Source organism: Fringilla coelebs (assembly GCF_963513975.1).
Source record: "Fringilla coelebs genome assembly, chromosome: 6".
In the NCBI taxonomy this organism is placed as follows: Eukaryota; Metazoa; Chordata; class Aves; order Passeriformes; family Fringillidae; genus Fringilla; species Fringilla coelebs.
This window is the reverse complement of record NC_140034.1, coordinates 7,626,830-7,641,320: the sequence shown is the minus strand read 5'-3', so window position 1 is coordinate 7,641,320 and position 14,491 is coordinate 7,626,830. Positions and strand designations below refer to the sequence as shown.

At 45.2% G+C, this 14,491-nt stretch overlaps 2 protein-coding genes across 4 annotated transcripts in view; one reads left to right on the top strand and one right to left on the bottom strand.

The window, feature by feature from the left end:
- Positions 1–14,491, bottom strand: part of BRF1 (BRF1 general transcription factor IIIB subunit) — a 171,673-nt gene that overhangs the window by 79,204 nt on the left and 77,978 nt on the right. The window contains exons 6-7 of the mRNA XM_084207988.1: positions 5,938–6,087; positions 4,306–4,399 (exon numbers count right to left, since the gene is read on the bottom strand). Of these exons, the coding sequence (XP_084064114.1) occupies positions 4,306–4,399; positions 5,938–6,087 (244 nt within the window). The remainder of the gene's footprint in view (positions 1–4,305; positions 4,400–5,937; positions 6,088–14,491) is intronic.
- Positions 9,739–13,110, top strand: BTBD6 (BTB domain containing 6). 3 transcript variants are annotated; one of them, XM_084208051.1, is made up of 5 exons: positions 9,739–10,326; positions 10,576–10,873; positions 11,067–11,157; positions 11,431–11,549; positions 11,793–13,110. In XM_084208051.1, the coding sequence occupies exons 2-5, from the start codon at positions 10,665–10,667 to the stop codon at positions 12,823–12,825; spliced, it is 1,452 nt and encodes a 483-aa protein (XP_084064177.1). In that variant the 5' UTR covers positions 9,739–10,326; positions 10,576–10,664; the 3' UTR covers positions 12,826–13,110. The 3 variants fall into 3 exon arrangements, with proteins under 3 accessions (XP_084064177.1, XP_084064176.1, XP_084064178.1); XM_084208050.1 differs by having other exon boundaries at positions 9,739–10,873; XM_084208052.1 differs by lacking the exons at positions 11,067–11,157; positions 11,431–11,549 and having other exon boundaries at positions 9,739–10,873.

Sequence of the window (14,491 nt, the reverse complement as noted above, 5' to 3'; positions counted from 1 at the left end):
TTCTGCTTCATTAGCATGGTTCCTCTGCTGTGGTCTGTCAAAAGCACTCTGTGATCTCCTGGAAAAGAAAAATAGAGCTGTTTCATTTCTCAACAGCCACTCAGATGAGGAAAGTCAAACACAGGAAAATTATTTACAAGATCTAAGCCTGAGTTAGTGCAAACAAATTACTGATTGTTTCAAAAGTAAGAGTCACCAAATAATTTTGAAATTATATCTTTAAGTATGATGTACTATATTAGGAATCTAATTAATGTATTAACTTGCTAACTGTATAGAAGCTGGATTTATAAAAAGGAACATTGCCTGTGAAATTGGATTCCTCAGGAATAAAACCTTTTTTTTTTATTAAACCAGACCATCCAACTTACAAAGGTATGCAGTATCAGCCCACATGGATCAAGCTGTATTTTACTCACCATCCTAGAAAGGTTTCTGAAATCATCTGTAAGCCACTTGAATTGACTGAACTGGAGACATGAGATATTTCTCAATTTAGCTTATGGCAGCCAGCAAAGGAGCTGCTCAGTTGCTGAGCTGAGATCAGAGCAGACACCACCACCAGGTCCTTTCCATGAAATAAATTTCCTGGTGTTCTAAATGCTTCTCTCCACATCACACTTCAAGCAAGAGCCCTTACATGACTCTGACATTCTGAGCATCCTCAGCCCCTCCTTGCTCAAACCCCTCAGGTGGCCCTGACTCACTGGATACCCTCCACAGAGTTTTAGCATGGCTGTACTTGGATCACAGCCCAACACTGACTTCTACAAGCCTTTCCCTGAAAGTCCTGGCCTTGAAAGGGCTTTGCTGTTTTGAATAACAACAACCTCACAGCCACCTCACAGCTGTCCATGTGCCTTTACCTTCCCTTCTCATCCTGACTCATGTACAGCTCCTCTCTTTGCCTGCTCTCTCAGGCATCTGTCCAGCTTGAGACAGACACAAGGTTCATGCCAGCCACATATTACAGAAATTAAAAAAAAAAAGAAAAAAAGAAAAGCTGCAGGCAGTACATTCAGGACATTTATCTGAACGCATAAATCATTAATTTTTCCAGAAAATTATCCCCTCAGTCATTGAAAGAGCTGGAACAGGGTCGCCAGGATATAAGCAAAGGACCCCATTTATACAAGTCCCTGCAGCATCTAGAACTGGTAAATGAAGCTCCTTTGTAACAAGTCTTGTCTTCCTTCCCAAAACACTATGATGTTGTGAGAAAAAAACAATCACTTCAAAACCAAGCCATTTAAACCCATTTTGGCCCTTTGTTCCAATTTCTTCTAAATGAAGCTTTACTGCTCCTGAAGTTCATCACAAATAAGTTTTTTAGCAGATAGTACTTTATGGAACTGAGAAGTATTTTTTTATGCAAAAAAGCAGTTCAATTTAAAGATAAAGTGAGCAAGTCAAAGCAGCAAAATGCAAATGTTAAGAAAGATAAGCTGATTATTTTAAAATTCTATGGAAGAAGTGCCTAAGATCTTCAAACAGGCATAAGGACTGCACACTATTAGATAATGCACAATGGACAAGTATCACAAAAATTACTCTAGTGAAGGTAACACAAAATGTAAAACACAGAGAAAGCATGCAAGAGGTGCATAAAAAGATGAAGGGGCAAGGTATTTAAAGGTTAAAAATACAGAGGCAAAGACAGGTGCATTGAACACAGGCACAAATGTGAGAACTCAACTAAATAAAAGGACTGGGTTTATTAAAAGTTAATTTCTGCTACCTCCACGGATGATTACATAGAAAATAACAATTTGACTAATTAGCTAATATTTGTACAGTACTTTGAATATATGAAGTGATATATAAGTTAATATAATTTCAATTAGACTGGAAATGAGATAGAATTATCAGTGCATTTATTAATATTTAATAAGTTCGCTTTCAACAACAGCAACAAGCTTTACATTTTAATTGTGTGCTTCAAAACATAAAGCTAGAAGGCCCTGCAAAGTGACTTCAAAGTTTTCTCTACCAGTATTACCAAAAACCCACTCACATGAAAAATAAACAAGCACTGCTTTTGAACCAAACTGATGCCCAAATTAAGAACTCTTGGTTGGAAGATGAGTGACAGCACACATGGGCCATGCTTTGTCACTTTTTCCTTCCAAAACAGATCCCCCTCATGACCAGGTCGTGAATTTTTATGACCTGGAGATACTTCACATTTTTGTGAACCTCCTCCAGAGGTACTCCTCCATCTCAGAGCAAAGAAAGAGCACACAGCCTCCAGGCAGGCAGGCTTGGTGCTCTCCAGCTGATGGACAACAGGGTGAATTAATCCAGACCCACCAGCTGCACTGCCAGGACCAGAAACAGGGCCCTTCTCAGGGGAGGGCTGCCACTGCTTGCTTGGGTCTTCCCCAAACATTCCCAGGAATTCCCAATTAGGATTTCTTTAAGAGCATCATTCCTGCATCCTCATCCACACATTCCTGTCCCTCCCAAGCAAACACAGACCATGTGGGACCTTCCCTTGCAGATTTCTGCCACGGGCACCAAAGCAAACCCAGCTTCCAATGGTCTGTGTTTCCCCAGAAAGGCAGCTGGGAGCTAAATCAAACCACACAGCAGAACCTGCAGGCTGGAAGTGTCAGCATTATCTGGACTCATGTTGGGTTTCACTTCTGGAGCTGTCAGGGCAAAGCCATCAGCAGTGAGCACAGCATCCAACACCTTCATAAAACACAGCAGCTACTCTTTACCAACCAGAGTAACTATAATTAAAAGGAAATAAAACTGCACATCAAACTGAGAAGCAAAGCAATTTTTAAGAATGTGAAATAAGTTCTTATTCATTTAGACAAAGTCTATTTGATGGCATTTTGAAAGGAATTTTTGAAAGAAGAGGAAAAAAACTAGAGTGCAGGAAGAGTTATTCAAAGGTATTTTTTTTATTTGCCTTCCTTAAATACTATATAACGTGCTCTTATTTGAAAAACATCAATCAAATTTATAGATTCGTGATAAATAGTTGTAATTATAGCTGCCTGAAAATAATTCAGCTGTCACGTTTACCCTGTCAAAGTAAATAAGGCTGTCATTTTAGTTGATGTGTGTGACTTGAGTAAACATTTCAAAGCATGAATTTTGAAGTAAGATTTTCTCGCTTGAAACAATTGCTCAAATTAATTTCCCTTCCAACTCTAATTTATTATGCTTATTTTCTTAGTAAGTACAAACTCTTTAGCTATTTAACCAAAGCATCTTGGAGTAGACTGTGGTGCATAACTCATTAATCATACAAAATGCACAACTGAAACACATGACCTTTTGGCCAGAGGAAAAAAGGTGGCATTGGTAAGGCTCTATCCTTAGAGTTGTAGTACCTGGAAGCATTTAAAACACTTTAAATTTATCCCTATACCACCCATGCATAGTTGGAAAATAATATCATTCCTGTTCCACCTGGAACAAAAACATTTTCCACAATTAATAAGTGAATATATTTAACAAGCATTATGCTCAGTTGGATGTGCTTAAGCTGATCCCAGCAAGGTGAAGAGAGACACTAAGGAAGCTTTCTAAAGACAGACCTTGGGGGAACAAATATCAGAAAATATTGGTGATAGAAGGATTTCCAGCTGTGGGCAATAGAAATCATGGTATTTCTGTTAGGTCATTTTTAACTTAACCTATGGGGAAAGAGTATGCTACAACTTTTCAAAAGTAAAATGACAGAAACTGGGTATCTGCTTGCATCATTAAACTACGGAAAATACTACTTGATACTAATACTACTTTAAAAAAATACACACACAAAAGGTACTTGGAAAATTTCCACTTTCAGAGGATCCTTCACTGATTTATAATTAGATTCACTGTGCCGTCTTCTATTTATTAACAGTGCAACACTACCAAAAATGAACACTTCAGCAAAATACTTTGAAAAGTTCTGTTCAATAACAGCTTAAAGACAAGACTTTTCATCACTTGGCTTCTGGATTAATGAAAAAAAAATCTCACAGTAGACGGTCAGCTTTGAGAATCAATAAATTATTTTTTCTGAGGACATGACAATACTGTTAATATTACTGACATAGCATTATTTTGCCTTTGAGTCTCCACCTGTTAAACAGGCACAGTCCTCCTTACCATCTTTGCTGAGCATTTGAGGCCTTACATAAGAGGTGAGGTGTTAGAACTTTAAAATGACCAGCTAAAACAACTTATTTGATTCATGGCACTTACAAAAATAACCTAGTTTTCTCCAACATACATTTATTTTAGACTATATCACTGTTCAGTACTGTAAACCAAAGATAAAAGCAGTAAGACTGCACTGACCTTTTCCTTAATGTGGACTCACAAACCTTCACCACCCTGATGACCTCTTTAACAGTCCGTCGGAAATCATGCATTCTTGCTGCCACTAGCAGAGCTAGAGAACAAGCAGAGAAAGTTAATATCAAAAAGAGAGAAATTTCCTGAAGAAAAGCAGAAAATAGTCAGGTAACTATACCCTCTTTTGTCCCTGCCTTCAGCTAAAGAGCTGTAAATGCCTATGCTCAGCTGTGTCCCTGAATACCCGTGATGGACCTGACCTCACAAACTTTGCTTTCTACCCACTCAGCCGAGTGCAAGTTGCACCCTGAAAAATCCTGTGCTTTAACATTTGGGAAACCATGGTTATCTACAGCCCAAGAATATTTCAATGACCACTTATTTTCAGCTACCATCTTTTTAGCAGGACTCACTGAATTCTGTCCCAAATAAAAAGATCTCCAGAGAAACACTGAATGTGCCTAAGCTGCTCTCCTCATTGCTGCCACCCTGTCTTGCTGGTGCCCAAGTGCTCTCCTGCAAGACCCTCTACACAGCCAGATAACCAGCTGCATTTACATGGCCTCTTGATTCAGAGCACCAGCTCTGTTTTGAAGCACCATCCCCACTCATCATACAGTAGCTCACTGCACAGAGCAGTTTTAAGCCTAAAAAAGTGCTTTTTCATAGAGGAAACTAAACCAGAGCTCCAATTCTGCTATGTGTTTAAAGCGCTCCTAACACGAACATCAGGGCTGAACTAACAATTGGTCATTTGAGCTATGTGTGGCACAGACTTTTAAGCCAGGGAACCAAACTGAACCCAGTCCACAATCCAACATGTGAGCTGCATATTGCATGGATGGATGGAGGGGGCTCAGCACCACCTGCTTCCATCTATTGATCCATGTCTGTTGAATTAAATTACTTGCTCGTGTGGATACAGCCCATGTAGCACATCAAAGAGCAGACTGATCTCCCATAGCCTATATTCAAAGTTTTAGCAATGTGCAACCATCAAATACTATTAACAAAAAGGGGCTAGAAATGTCAAAAAATTGCATAGTCCTAGGTTCTCAAAGGTTTGAGCATCACTTCTTATTCATGCATAAACATGTAAGATCTTTCAAATAAAATAATGCACATACATGAACTCTGTGACTACCTACACTCTTCATTACTCTGACCCTACTGCCTACTATCTTTTAACCTGGCCCTCCCAAACCCACAGGTTTTATGCAAGCATCATGTCAGCGATGGATCTTGGACAAAGATGAAGAAAGAGAGAAAAATAGTTTCACAAAACAGGTCAAAGAGGGCACTTCTTGCATAAGACTCTGTGTAAAGACACAAATCAAAGTGCTTGTACTAATGGTGTCATTTTAGCTGACAAAAAAAAAACCTTTTAGCAGCTAGAGCCTGCAGAGTGGGGGCAAGAAAAGCACCAGAAAGGAGCTTAAAAAAAAAATTTAAACCGTAAGCTACAAAGCGTCTGAGCAAGTACTGTAGGAGCAAGGGCAAAAATGAAGTAATAGTTTCAGAAAGTATTTCGATGAAGACCTATATAATCTGTAGACTCCTGACAGAACAAAACCCCTAGAAGATGGATATCACCAGTGAGAAGGGGAGGAAGGACCCGGCCAGGCTCGGACGTACCCGCCCCGCAGAGCCCCGAGGGCCGGCGCCCGGTGTGCATCCAGTCCCTCTTCATCCTCTGCAGCAGCCTCAGAGCCGTCATGGACACCTCGTGGTTCTTATCCCCGAACTCCAGCATGTGTGCAAAACGGGGAATATACAAACACGGATCTGCAACACAAAGTAACACGGTTATGCCAAAGCCTAACATGGATTTGGGAAATGCAGCGCAGCGAGGCTGCTGGGCTCGTCTGGCTTCGCCTCAGCAAACACAGACGGTGCTGCTGGGCAGACCCTCTACCACTAAGCTTTAGCAGCACTTTTTTAGATAACCTAAAACAAAATAATTTGTTGCTCTCTGGACAGGAGATCTTTAAAGCACTGCACAAACATTCCTACACGCTTTTCAGCACCCAAGGCTGCACATGCTGACTGGGACATGTGAGCAGTGTTATTGGTATCAGGGAAACCATGCCCAAAGTGAAGCATTTTAAAAAGCTTCCGCAGAATGAGGACACGATTTAGGCCCAAAACTTCTAACATCTCTCCAAAAACTTCCAACATCTCTCAAAAAGTAACAAGGTAACTTGCATGTTTCATCTCAAACCTAACTACCAACTAAGCTTGAAAAAAAATTCATTTGCTTAAAATCCTCCCTAACAAAAATCTAGTTACCTTCCAAGATAATTCCAGGTGCTTCTCAGACTCACATTCCAAGAACACAAAACACTGTTTATTACAGACACTAAGACAGACTTCCATCAGCATAAAGTGCTGGAACCCAATTAACATCATTAGCACTATGACAATTTACATCGGCCACAGATCTGCTTCCAGATGTACAAACGTATTTCAAGCGTTGGTGTTAGCAGCTTCAAACTAACCAAAAATATGTCAGTTCAGACTGTGCTCTGCCTAAACCAATTTATAATTTATCAAACAATCTTGTAAAAGCTACACTTAACACATGTTTACTCTTAGTTGAGATATCAATTTCTCATTTCCTGCCAGCCTTTTATCACTTGACCGAAAATCCATGATGTACGGTAAATTGTTAACTATTAGTCTCAACTCAATTTCCTCTGCTGATTCCCTACATGGGCACTTAAACCGATAAAGATGAAAATTCAGCTCAAAATACTGTAAAAATCTTAGGGATTTACCACTAATCAAAGCAGTTTCATTTAGCACCAAGTTCTAACAATGATGCCCTGTTGCTATCCATAATTACCAAGATCACACCATAGGTGATAATGCCTGTCAGCCCTGCAGAAGCATTTAAATGAAAGCACTTACAAAGCAAGAACTTCCAACCTCAAATTCCCTCAAAACTGAAGAAATTCCAGCCTGCAAACATGACCCAAACATGACTCGGAAAATCAAAGGTTTAGGAGAACTTTACCAATCCCCAGGATTCTAAGGACAGGTGTTCTGCACTTCCAAAAATGACTTTATGAAGCTCTACTCTAGAGAAATGACATATTCCAAATTCAACAACAAAAAACCCAACCTTTCAGAAGCCATAGCCTGGGGTTCAACATACATTTAAACTTTCCCTGGTTTGCTTTTCCATCTTTTCTTATCCAGAATGCCCAGCTTCAGCTCCTGCAGCTGCCAGAACGGAGCAGACAGTATCCTGGCCATATATTGCTTTAAATATACATCACTTACTTCCATCCCCCCACTAGGATGGGAATTGCAAGGGTAAGGAATTCCAGCATCAGTTCAAAGGGATATAACTGACTATCTCCTCTGGGTCTGGCCCTTATTCTTGCCAAAGCCAGCGGCAAGAGCTGTACCCATGGCATCTTAGTTTCTATCACCAGCTTCAAAAGGTGTTTCTTTATTTGTCCATTCATTCTTTCAACCCAGCCGAAGCTGTGGGGGTGCCAGGGAATTTGGAGGTTTCATTGTATTCCTAAAGCAGTCATAACCCCTTGAAGGATCTTCCCTGTAAAATGAGTTCCCCAATCTGAGTCTATTGCTTCCACAATCCCGTATAAATACTTTAATAACTAATCCTGAAGTTGCTGAAATAGTTGGAAATGCTTCTGGCCACCCTGTTAGCTGACACACTATTACCAGAAGAAACCTTGCCACTTGGGGTATTTTGGTAAAATCCACTTGGTATCTTTGGAAGGGACGTACAGCCCAAGACCTCCCTCCCCTGGCAATATTCTTTGTAACCCTGTAACTTGTTTTAGTACAAATCAAGTAACCTTCAATAGCTCGCTTTGAAGAGGTACAACAATTACACATACCATTGGTAGGGGTACCCTCTAGAAATGGAACTGAATTAATAATGGTAATACTCACCTTTAGGAAAGGCTCACCTTTAGGAAAACCCCCTTTTCAGTTATCACTCATCACACAATCAGTTATTTAGGTGGAGTCAAACTTTACAGGACCAAACTTTGGCCAGTTTAAGAATACTACCAATTGGACCAGAATTATCTCCATTCTCGTCACCACACACCTTCCCAGATTGCGAGGAGCAACTCTCAGCTCTGTCTCAGGAGCCGAGTTTCAGAGTTGAATTTCGGGAGCATTTACACATTTGCATTGTAGCTATTCAGACATTTGTGCTGGCATTCATGCCCACAGGTCATTTGACAAAACATTGCACATCGTTAATTTGAATTCTGAAGCTACCAAACAGTCAGAAAATGAATACGTGGGTGGGTTTTAAATAGCAAGCCTTAAAGAAACCAAAAAAGTAGGACAGTGAATATATATATCAGAGGCTAAGCCCAGGTTAGCATATACAGGTCCTGCATGGATGTAAACATTTGAAAATAAATAAATAAGAACTGTTAGAAGCTGCAAACCCCAAACACATTGCTTCGTTCCAGGGGGACCAAATCAGCATGGATGAACCTGCCTGCAGGAGGGTCCCCTTTGACTTTGGGTGACCTCTGGGGCTGCAACTCCACACACACGAGCAAGTTACAGTCGGGTAAAACCCCGTTGGTTTTCTTCAAAGGGGATGTTGGGGGCCATGGAGCAGATCACAAGGTAAACATTATTTCATGTTTTAGGCAAGGAGCATGTGTTTTGCTGTAGACTTTCCCTTCTCTCCTGATCCCAACTGTGACTTGGAACTTGTACTTTTTTAAGAACTTTGATGCCACACAGTCACTAAGAGGGATGTAAGAACAATTTCGAGTTGTGCTCCACAGAGTGCTGCCCACCGAAAGCGGCAGGGCCCGCAGCGAAGCGAGCGCCGATCCCGCCGCAGGTCACCCCCAGGGAACGGGCATAGTGGGGGGGACGGTGTTCGCCGAACGACACCGGAGGATGGCGACGGCCCGAGCGGGGACTGCGCGCACAGGGAGGGCACGCCGGCTGCGCGGAAAGGGGAGGAACCCCAGCAGCGTCCCTGGCCGGGAGCAGCCCCGCCGCGGCCGTGCCCCCCGCGCCCCGGGCGGCGGCCCCGCGGGGCAGCGCGGCTCCCCCGCCCAGCGCAGCGCGGAGCGGCGGCGCCCCCGCCCGGGCCGCTCGGGAACGGCGCTGCGCGCTCGGGGCCGGCCGCTCCGCCCCGCCGCGGTCCCCCCGCGCTGCCCCGCGTCCCTCCGCGCCTGTCCCGCTGCGGCCGGAGCGGGGACACCGGGCGGTGCGGGGGGACCGATCGCGGGGGACCGCGGGGCTCGCTCCCGGCGGGCGCCCGGCGCTGCGCACGTAGGCGCGGGGGGGCGGCCGACGGGGCGGCCCTTTCCCCGCCGCGCCCCGGCGCTCGCCATTGGCGCGGGCGGCCGTGACGCGCGGCGCGGCCGCTGCCTCTTAGTGCGGGAGGCGGAGGCAGGGCCCGGCAGAGCCGCGCCGAGCCCGGCCGCGTAGAGCTGCATCCCACCGCCGAGGGAGCGCCCAGGGCAGCGCCGCATCCCTCCCGCCCGCCGCGGAGGAGCCGGGGCGCCCCGCGGGCAGCAGCGCCCCTGGCGCGGGCGGGAGGAGCGCGAAGGAGCAGCAGCGACGGCGACGGCGGCCGCCGCGGGGACCGGAGCAAAGTTGGTGCGAGCAGCGGCGGGGCCGCCCGGGAGCGGGACTGCAGGGAGCCGCCGCCTCGGCTCGGCCCGGCCGCCGCGGATGTGCCCCCGCCGGGCCGGGAAGGACGGAGCGGAGCACTGGCAGCGGGGATCGGGCGGCTGGCTGCGCTTCACCCTCGCCGGGCTGCTGCACTCGGAGGATTTGTGGATTGACTCTCGCTCCTGACCCACCGCCTCTGCCGGATTCCTGGTGTTTTGTTGGTGGATTTTGCCTTTTTTTTTTGGTTTCTCCTTTTTTTTTTTTTTTTTTTTTTTTTAATTTTTCTCTCCCCGTTCTTTGGGGAAGGAACTGCCTGCCGGCCCCGCTCGGGCTCCCCGCTGCGGTCGTGGCAGTGCCGTGGAGGCTGGGACCCCCCCACAAGCCAAGGTGAGCGCTGGCACTGATCCGACACAGCATCACCCCTTTCCCCCCGGAAAGGTGCGTCGGGCCGGTAACCAAAGAGCGGGCACACACGCCAAAAAAACCAAAGGCCACCCTGCATCTAGAAGCATACAAAATATCCTGATAGTGGGACTCGCATTTGGGATCTGTTAGTTCTCTTGCTCATGCCACTGCCCCCTGGTTGCCTCAATGGCAGGATCATGAAGTGTTTGACTTTTTTTCTTCTGCTTCCAGAGACCTTAAAGAAGTCCAAAAAGAGTGTGAGGTCAAACGGCAAGGTGCCAGGATGCTATGAGATAGTGCCCCTGTCCCTGAAGAAGAAGATGGCTGCAGAACTTTACCCTGCCAGCACCAACACTAACATTGCAAACAGCAACGCCGCCGCCGCCGCCACCGCTGCCAACAGCAAGAAGAACGCCCTGCAGCTCCAGCAGAGCGCCCAGCCGCCCCCGCCGCCCCAGCTCCAAAACCTCAACAACAACAATTTGGAGAGCGCCAACTGGCAATCCTTCCATCCCACGCTGCGGGAGAGGTAAGGGCCAGGCCCGCCGGACCCTCCCCGGGCGGGCGGGAGAGAGAGAGGCGCCCGCCCTGTGCACCTGCGCCCCGGCCAGGCGAGAGCGCAGGGCTGGGCCGGAGCCCCGGGGGCCGCCGGCGGGAGGCTGGGGCACCGGGCGAGGGGCAGCCCGCGGCTAACGGGGCTTCTCCCCCTCCCCTGCTTGCAGGAACGCGCTGATGTTCAATAACGAACTCATGGCTGACGTTCACTTCATCGTGGGCCCGCCAGGGGCATCCAAGAAAGTTCCTGCCCATAAGGTTTGTGCAGATAATTTTTGGCTTTATAATGCTGCTGTGCATTTTCCCCCTGCCTTACAACTAGGTTCCACTTTTTTTTTTTTTTCTAATTATAGCGCTTGTCTAATCCCAGAAGTAATTCACATATGCACTGCAATTAAAAGGAGCAGTCTAAGGCAGTGTTCTGTTTCCACTGCAGCTTGTAACTTTCGCTAAATGGAGCTTTTAGGAAAGCCAGCACGCTCAGCTGTTCCTGATCCATGTTACTGAGGCTTCTCTCTCTTTATTTTCCAGTATGTTTTGGCAGTTGGTAGCTCTGTCTTCTATGCTATGTTTTATGGCGATCTCGCAGAGGTCAAATCTGAAATCCATATACCAGATGTGGAACCTGCAGCCTTTCTAATCCTATTAAAGTAAGTGGCCACTACAAGTCTGCTAATTACATGGACAGAATCAAAGTAGCTTATAAAATATACATCTCCTAATTGACATTGTGCAATATGCACTTATTGCTGTTTACTTAATGTGCTGACAAATATTGAATGTCAGATTCACTGCCAGCAAAGACGAATATAGATTATTTTCATGGCCTACTTTTTTTTTTTTTTTTTTCCCTGAGAAACTAATTTTTTTTTTCACCCCACCCCTCCGTCTAGATACATGTATAGTGATGAAATAGACCTGGAAGCTGACACAGTTCTGGCTACACTCTATGCTGCCAAGAAGTACATCGTGCCGGCCCTAGCAAAGGCTTGCGTCAATTTTTTGGAGACCAGCTTAGAAGCAAAGAACGCTTGTGTCCTGCTGTCTCAGAGCAGGCTCTTCGAGGAGCCAGAGCTGACGCAGCGCTGCTGGGAAGTGATTGATGCTCAGGCAGAAATGGCACTGAAGTCAGAGGGCTTCTGTGAGATAGATCAACAAACACTAGAGATCATTGTAACCCGGGAAGCACTCAACACCAAGGAAGTGGTAGTTTTTGAGGCTGTTCTCAACTGGGCAGAGGCTGAATGCAAAAGGCAAGGGCTGCCGGTTACGCCACGCAACAAGAGGAATGTATTAGGGAAAGCTTTGTACTTGGTGCGGATTCCAACCATGACTTTGGAAGAGTTTGCCAACGGAGCTGCCCAGTCCGACATCCTCACCCTTGAGGAGACTCACAACATATTCCTATGGTACACGGCCGCAAATAAACCCAAACTAGAGTTCCCCCTGACGAAAAGAAAAGGACTCGTGCCTCAGCGCTGCCATCGGTTTCAGTCGTCTGCGTATCGCAGCAATCAGTGGCGGTACCGGGGCCGATGTGACAGTATTCAGTTTGCCGTAGACAAACGGATATTTATAGCGGGACTGGGATTGTATGGGTCAAGCTGTGGCAAAGCTGAATACAGCGTCAAAATCGAACTGAAGCGCTTAGGCGTTGTCCTTGCTCAAAATCTGACAAAGTTTACCTCCGACGGCTCCAGTAACACCTTCTCGGTGTGGTTTGAACACCCTGTGCAGGTCGAGCAAGACACATTTTACAATGTAAGTGCTATTCTCGATGGTAACGAACTCAGTTACTTTGGACAGGAGGGAATGACTGAAGTGCAGTGCGGGAAAGTGACGTTCCAGTTCCAGTGCTCCTCGGACAGTACTAATGGAACCGGAGTACAAGGAGGACAAATACCTGAGCTCATTTTCTATGCATGATGCATTTCACCTTGATTGTATTCCAGTGCTGCAATGATGCACATTGAGGGATTTTTCGGTTTTACTACGAACTCTGCAGCAGTATGGAATGTTATGCTACTTACCTATCTGCTACATCAGGCTATACAAATAAGTGAAGGAATGCTCTTGAATTTAATCTTATTTTATTTATTCATAAGCTATTTGACTTAATTATTAAGACTGCAACATGCAGAAAAATGTTAAATTTTGCACGTACTGTGCATTTATTTTGTATATAGATAACTAACTTGCAGACTGCAGCTGACTCAAACAGAATGTTCTAAACTAGAGCAGTTTACGAATCTGTGAAATATAAAGCATTTTTACTTGCCCTAAAGCCTGTGTACTTGATCTTTGCTGACCTTATGGGTCGTGTGTGCTAATTCATGTACAGCTAACAGGGGTGATGACACTGTAGTCTGGTCCCTGTGTGCATCCATACCCAGCAAATAGGAAGGTTCCCTCTCTTGGTAACTGGAACTATCCATCAGCAGCCTTTATCTTCCCTTCATGAGAAAAGGAGCTGACATTTGAGGAAGCTCAGGGTTTTTTGTGTGTTGCCCAAGCTGAAGATAGACAAACCATCAGTATAATCAAAGCTGATCAAAATCATCCTATGGTTATATTTGAACACTCCTAATGCCTCTTCACATGCAGCATCTCTGTTATCCTCCAGCCTGCCCACCAAACAGCAACACTGCCACTTGCACCTGTCAAACTACACCCCCTCTTGAATGGCCAGAGTCAAGAAACACAGATGAAGTTAATTAATTCAGTGACAGGGCTGCATCACAAATTTAGCCCAGGGCTGTAGTACTGGCAGACACTATCTGAATTTACATCCCCTCTTTATACAGAGCAGCAGGCATTAGAAAAATACTTGCAAGATGGTGTTTGGGTTCACTTAAGATTACTATTAGAAATAAGCCACCTTAAAAAAAAAAAAAAAAAGCTGTTGGATCTTTCTTCCTGCTCTTTTTTGGAAAACACAGTCTCAGGCATTATCAGCAATCATTCTATGCTAGTACTTTCCTGAGAAAGTGATAAAAGTTTTTTCTCAAAGGTCTCATGATGATAGCTGAGCCAATTAGAAATATTTACTGGATTTTGTAAATATAGGATGGGCTTGGAAGAGAGTGCTCAAACAGCAGTCTAAACCAGTATTTTTCTCCATGTATAACAAGTACCTCTACATCTAACAAGTTTGCCTTTTCCCAAGCTGCATTAATTTTCACCTTGAAACTAAGCTGCAAAGCAAATCCTGCCTGTTTTCTCTCGCTAAAAAAAAGACCAAAAAAGTAATGAAAAGTAAGAAGAGAAATGGATTACTGAGACCAAGACCTCTGCAGCAGAGCTGCTGCTCCCTTTGCTGCAGAGGCAGCAGCCCTGTGCCAGCCCAGAACAGCTCAAGGGGTGTGCCTGTGTTGTCCTTCTGCAACACAGCCATCTGATCCTCTTGGTACAGATGAAAGAGAGTGGGAGTGAGAGTGGGTAAAGATGCAGGCAGATAATTCCTACACAGAGGTGGATAACAGTCACAAGATCTCAGTGTAAATGCACTCTTTTAACTGGAATTGGCTCAAATTCCCTTGGCTTAAACCCACAACATAGAGAATGGCTTCTGTATCCTTTTGACAGGTTAAAC

Bases quoted from the DNA above. Each gene is read 5' to 3' on its own strand.
- BTBD6 (XM_084208050.1), top strand. From the start codon at position 10,506: ATGCCACTGCCCCCTGGTTGCCTCAATGGCAGGATCATGAAGTGTTTG. The intron at 10,874-11,066 runs GTAAGGGCCAGG...CCCTGCTTGCAG, and splicing joins CATCCCACGCTGCGGGAGAG to GAACGCGCTGATGTTCAATA. The intron at 11,158-11,430 runs GTTTGTGCAGAT...TTTATTTTCCAG, and splicing joins AGAAAGTTCCTGCCCATAAG to TATGTTTTGGCAGTTGGTAG.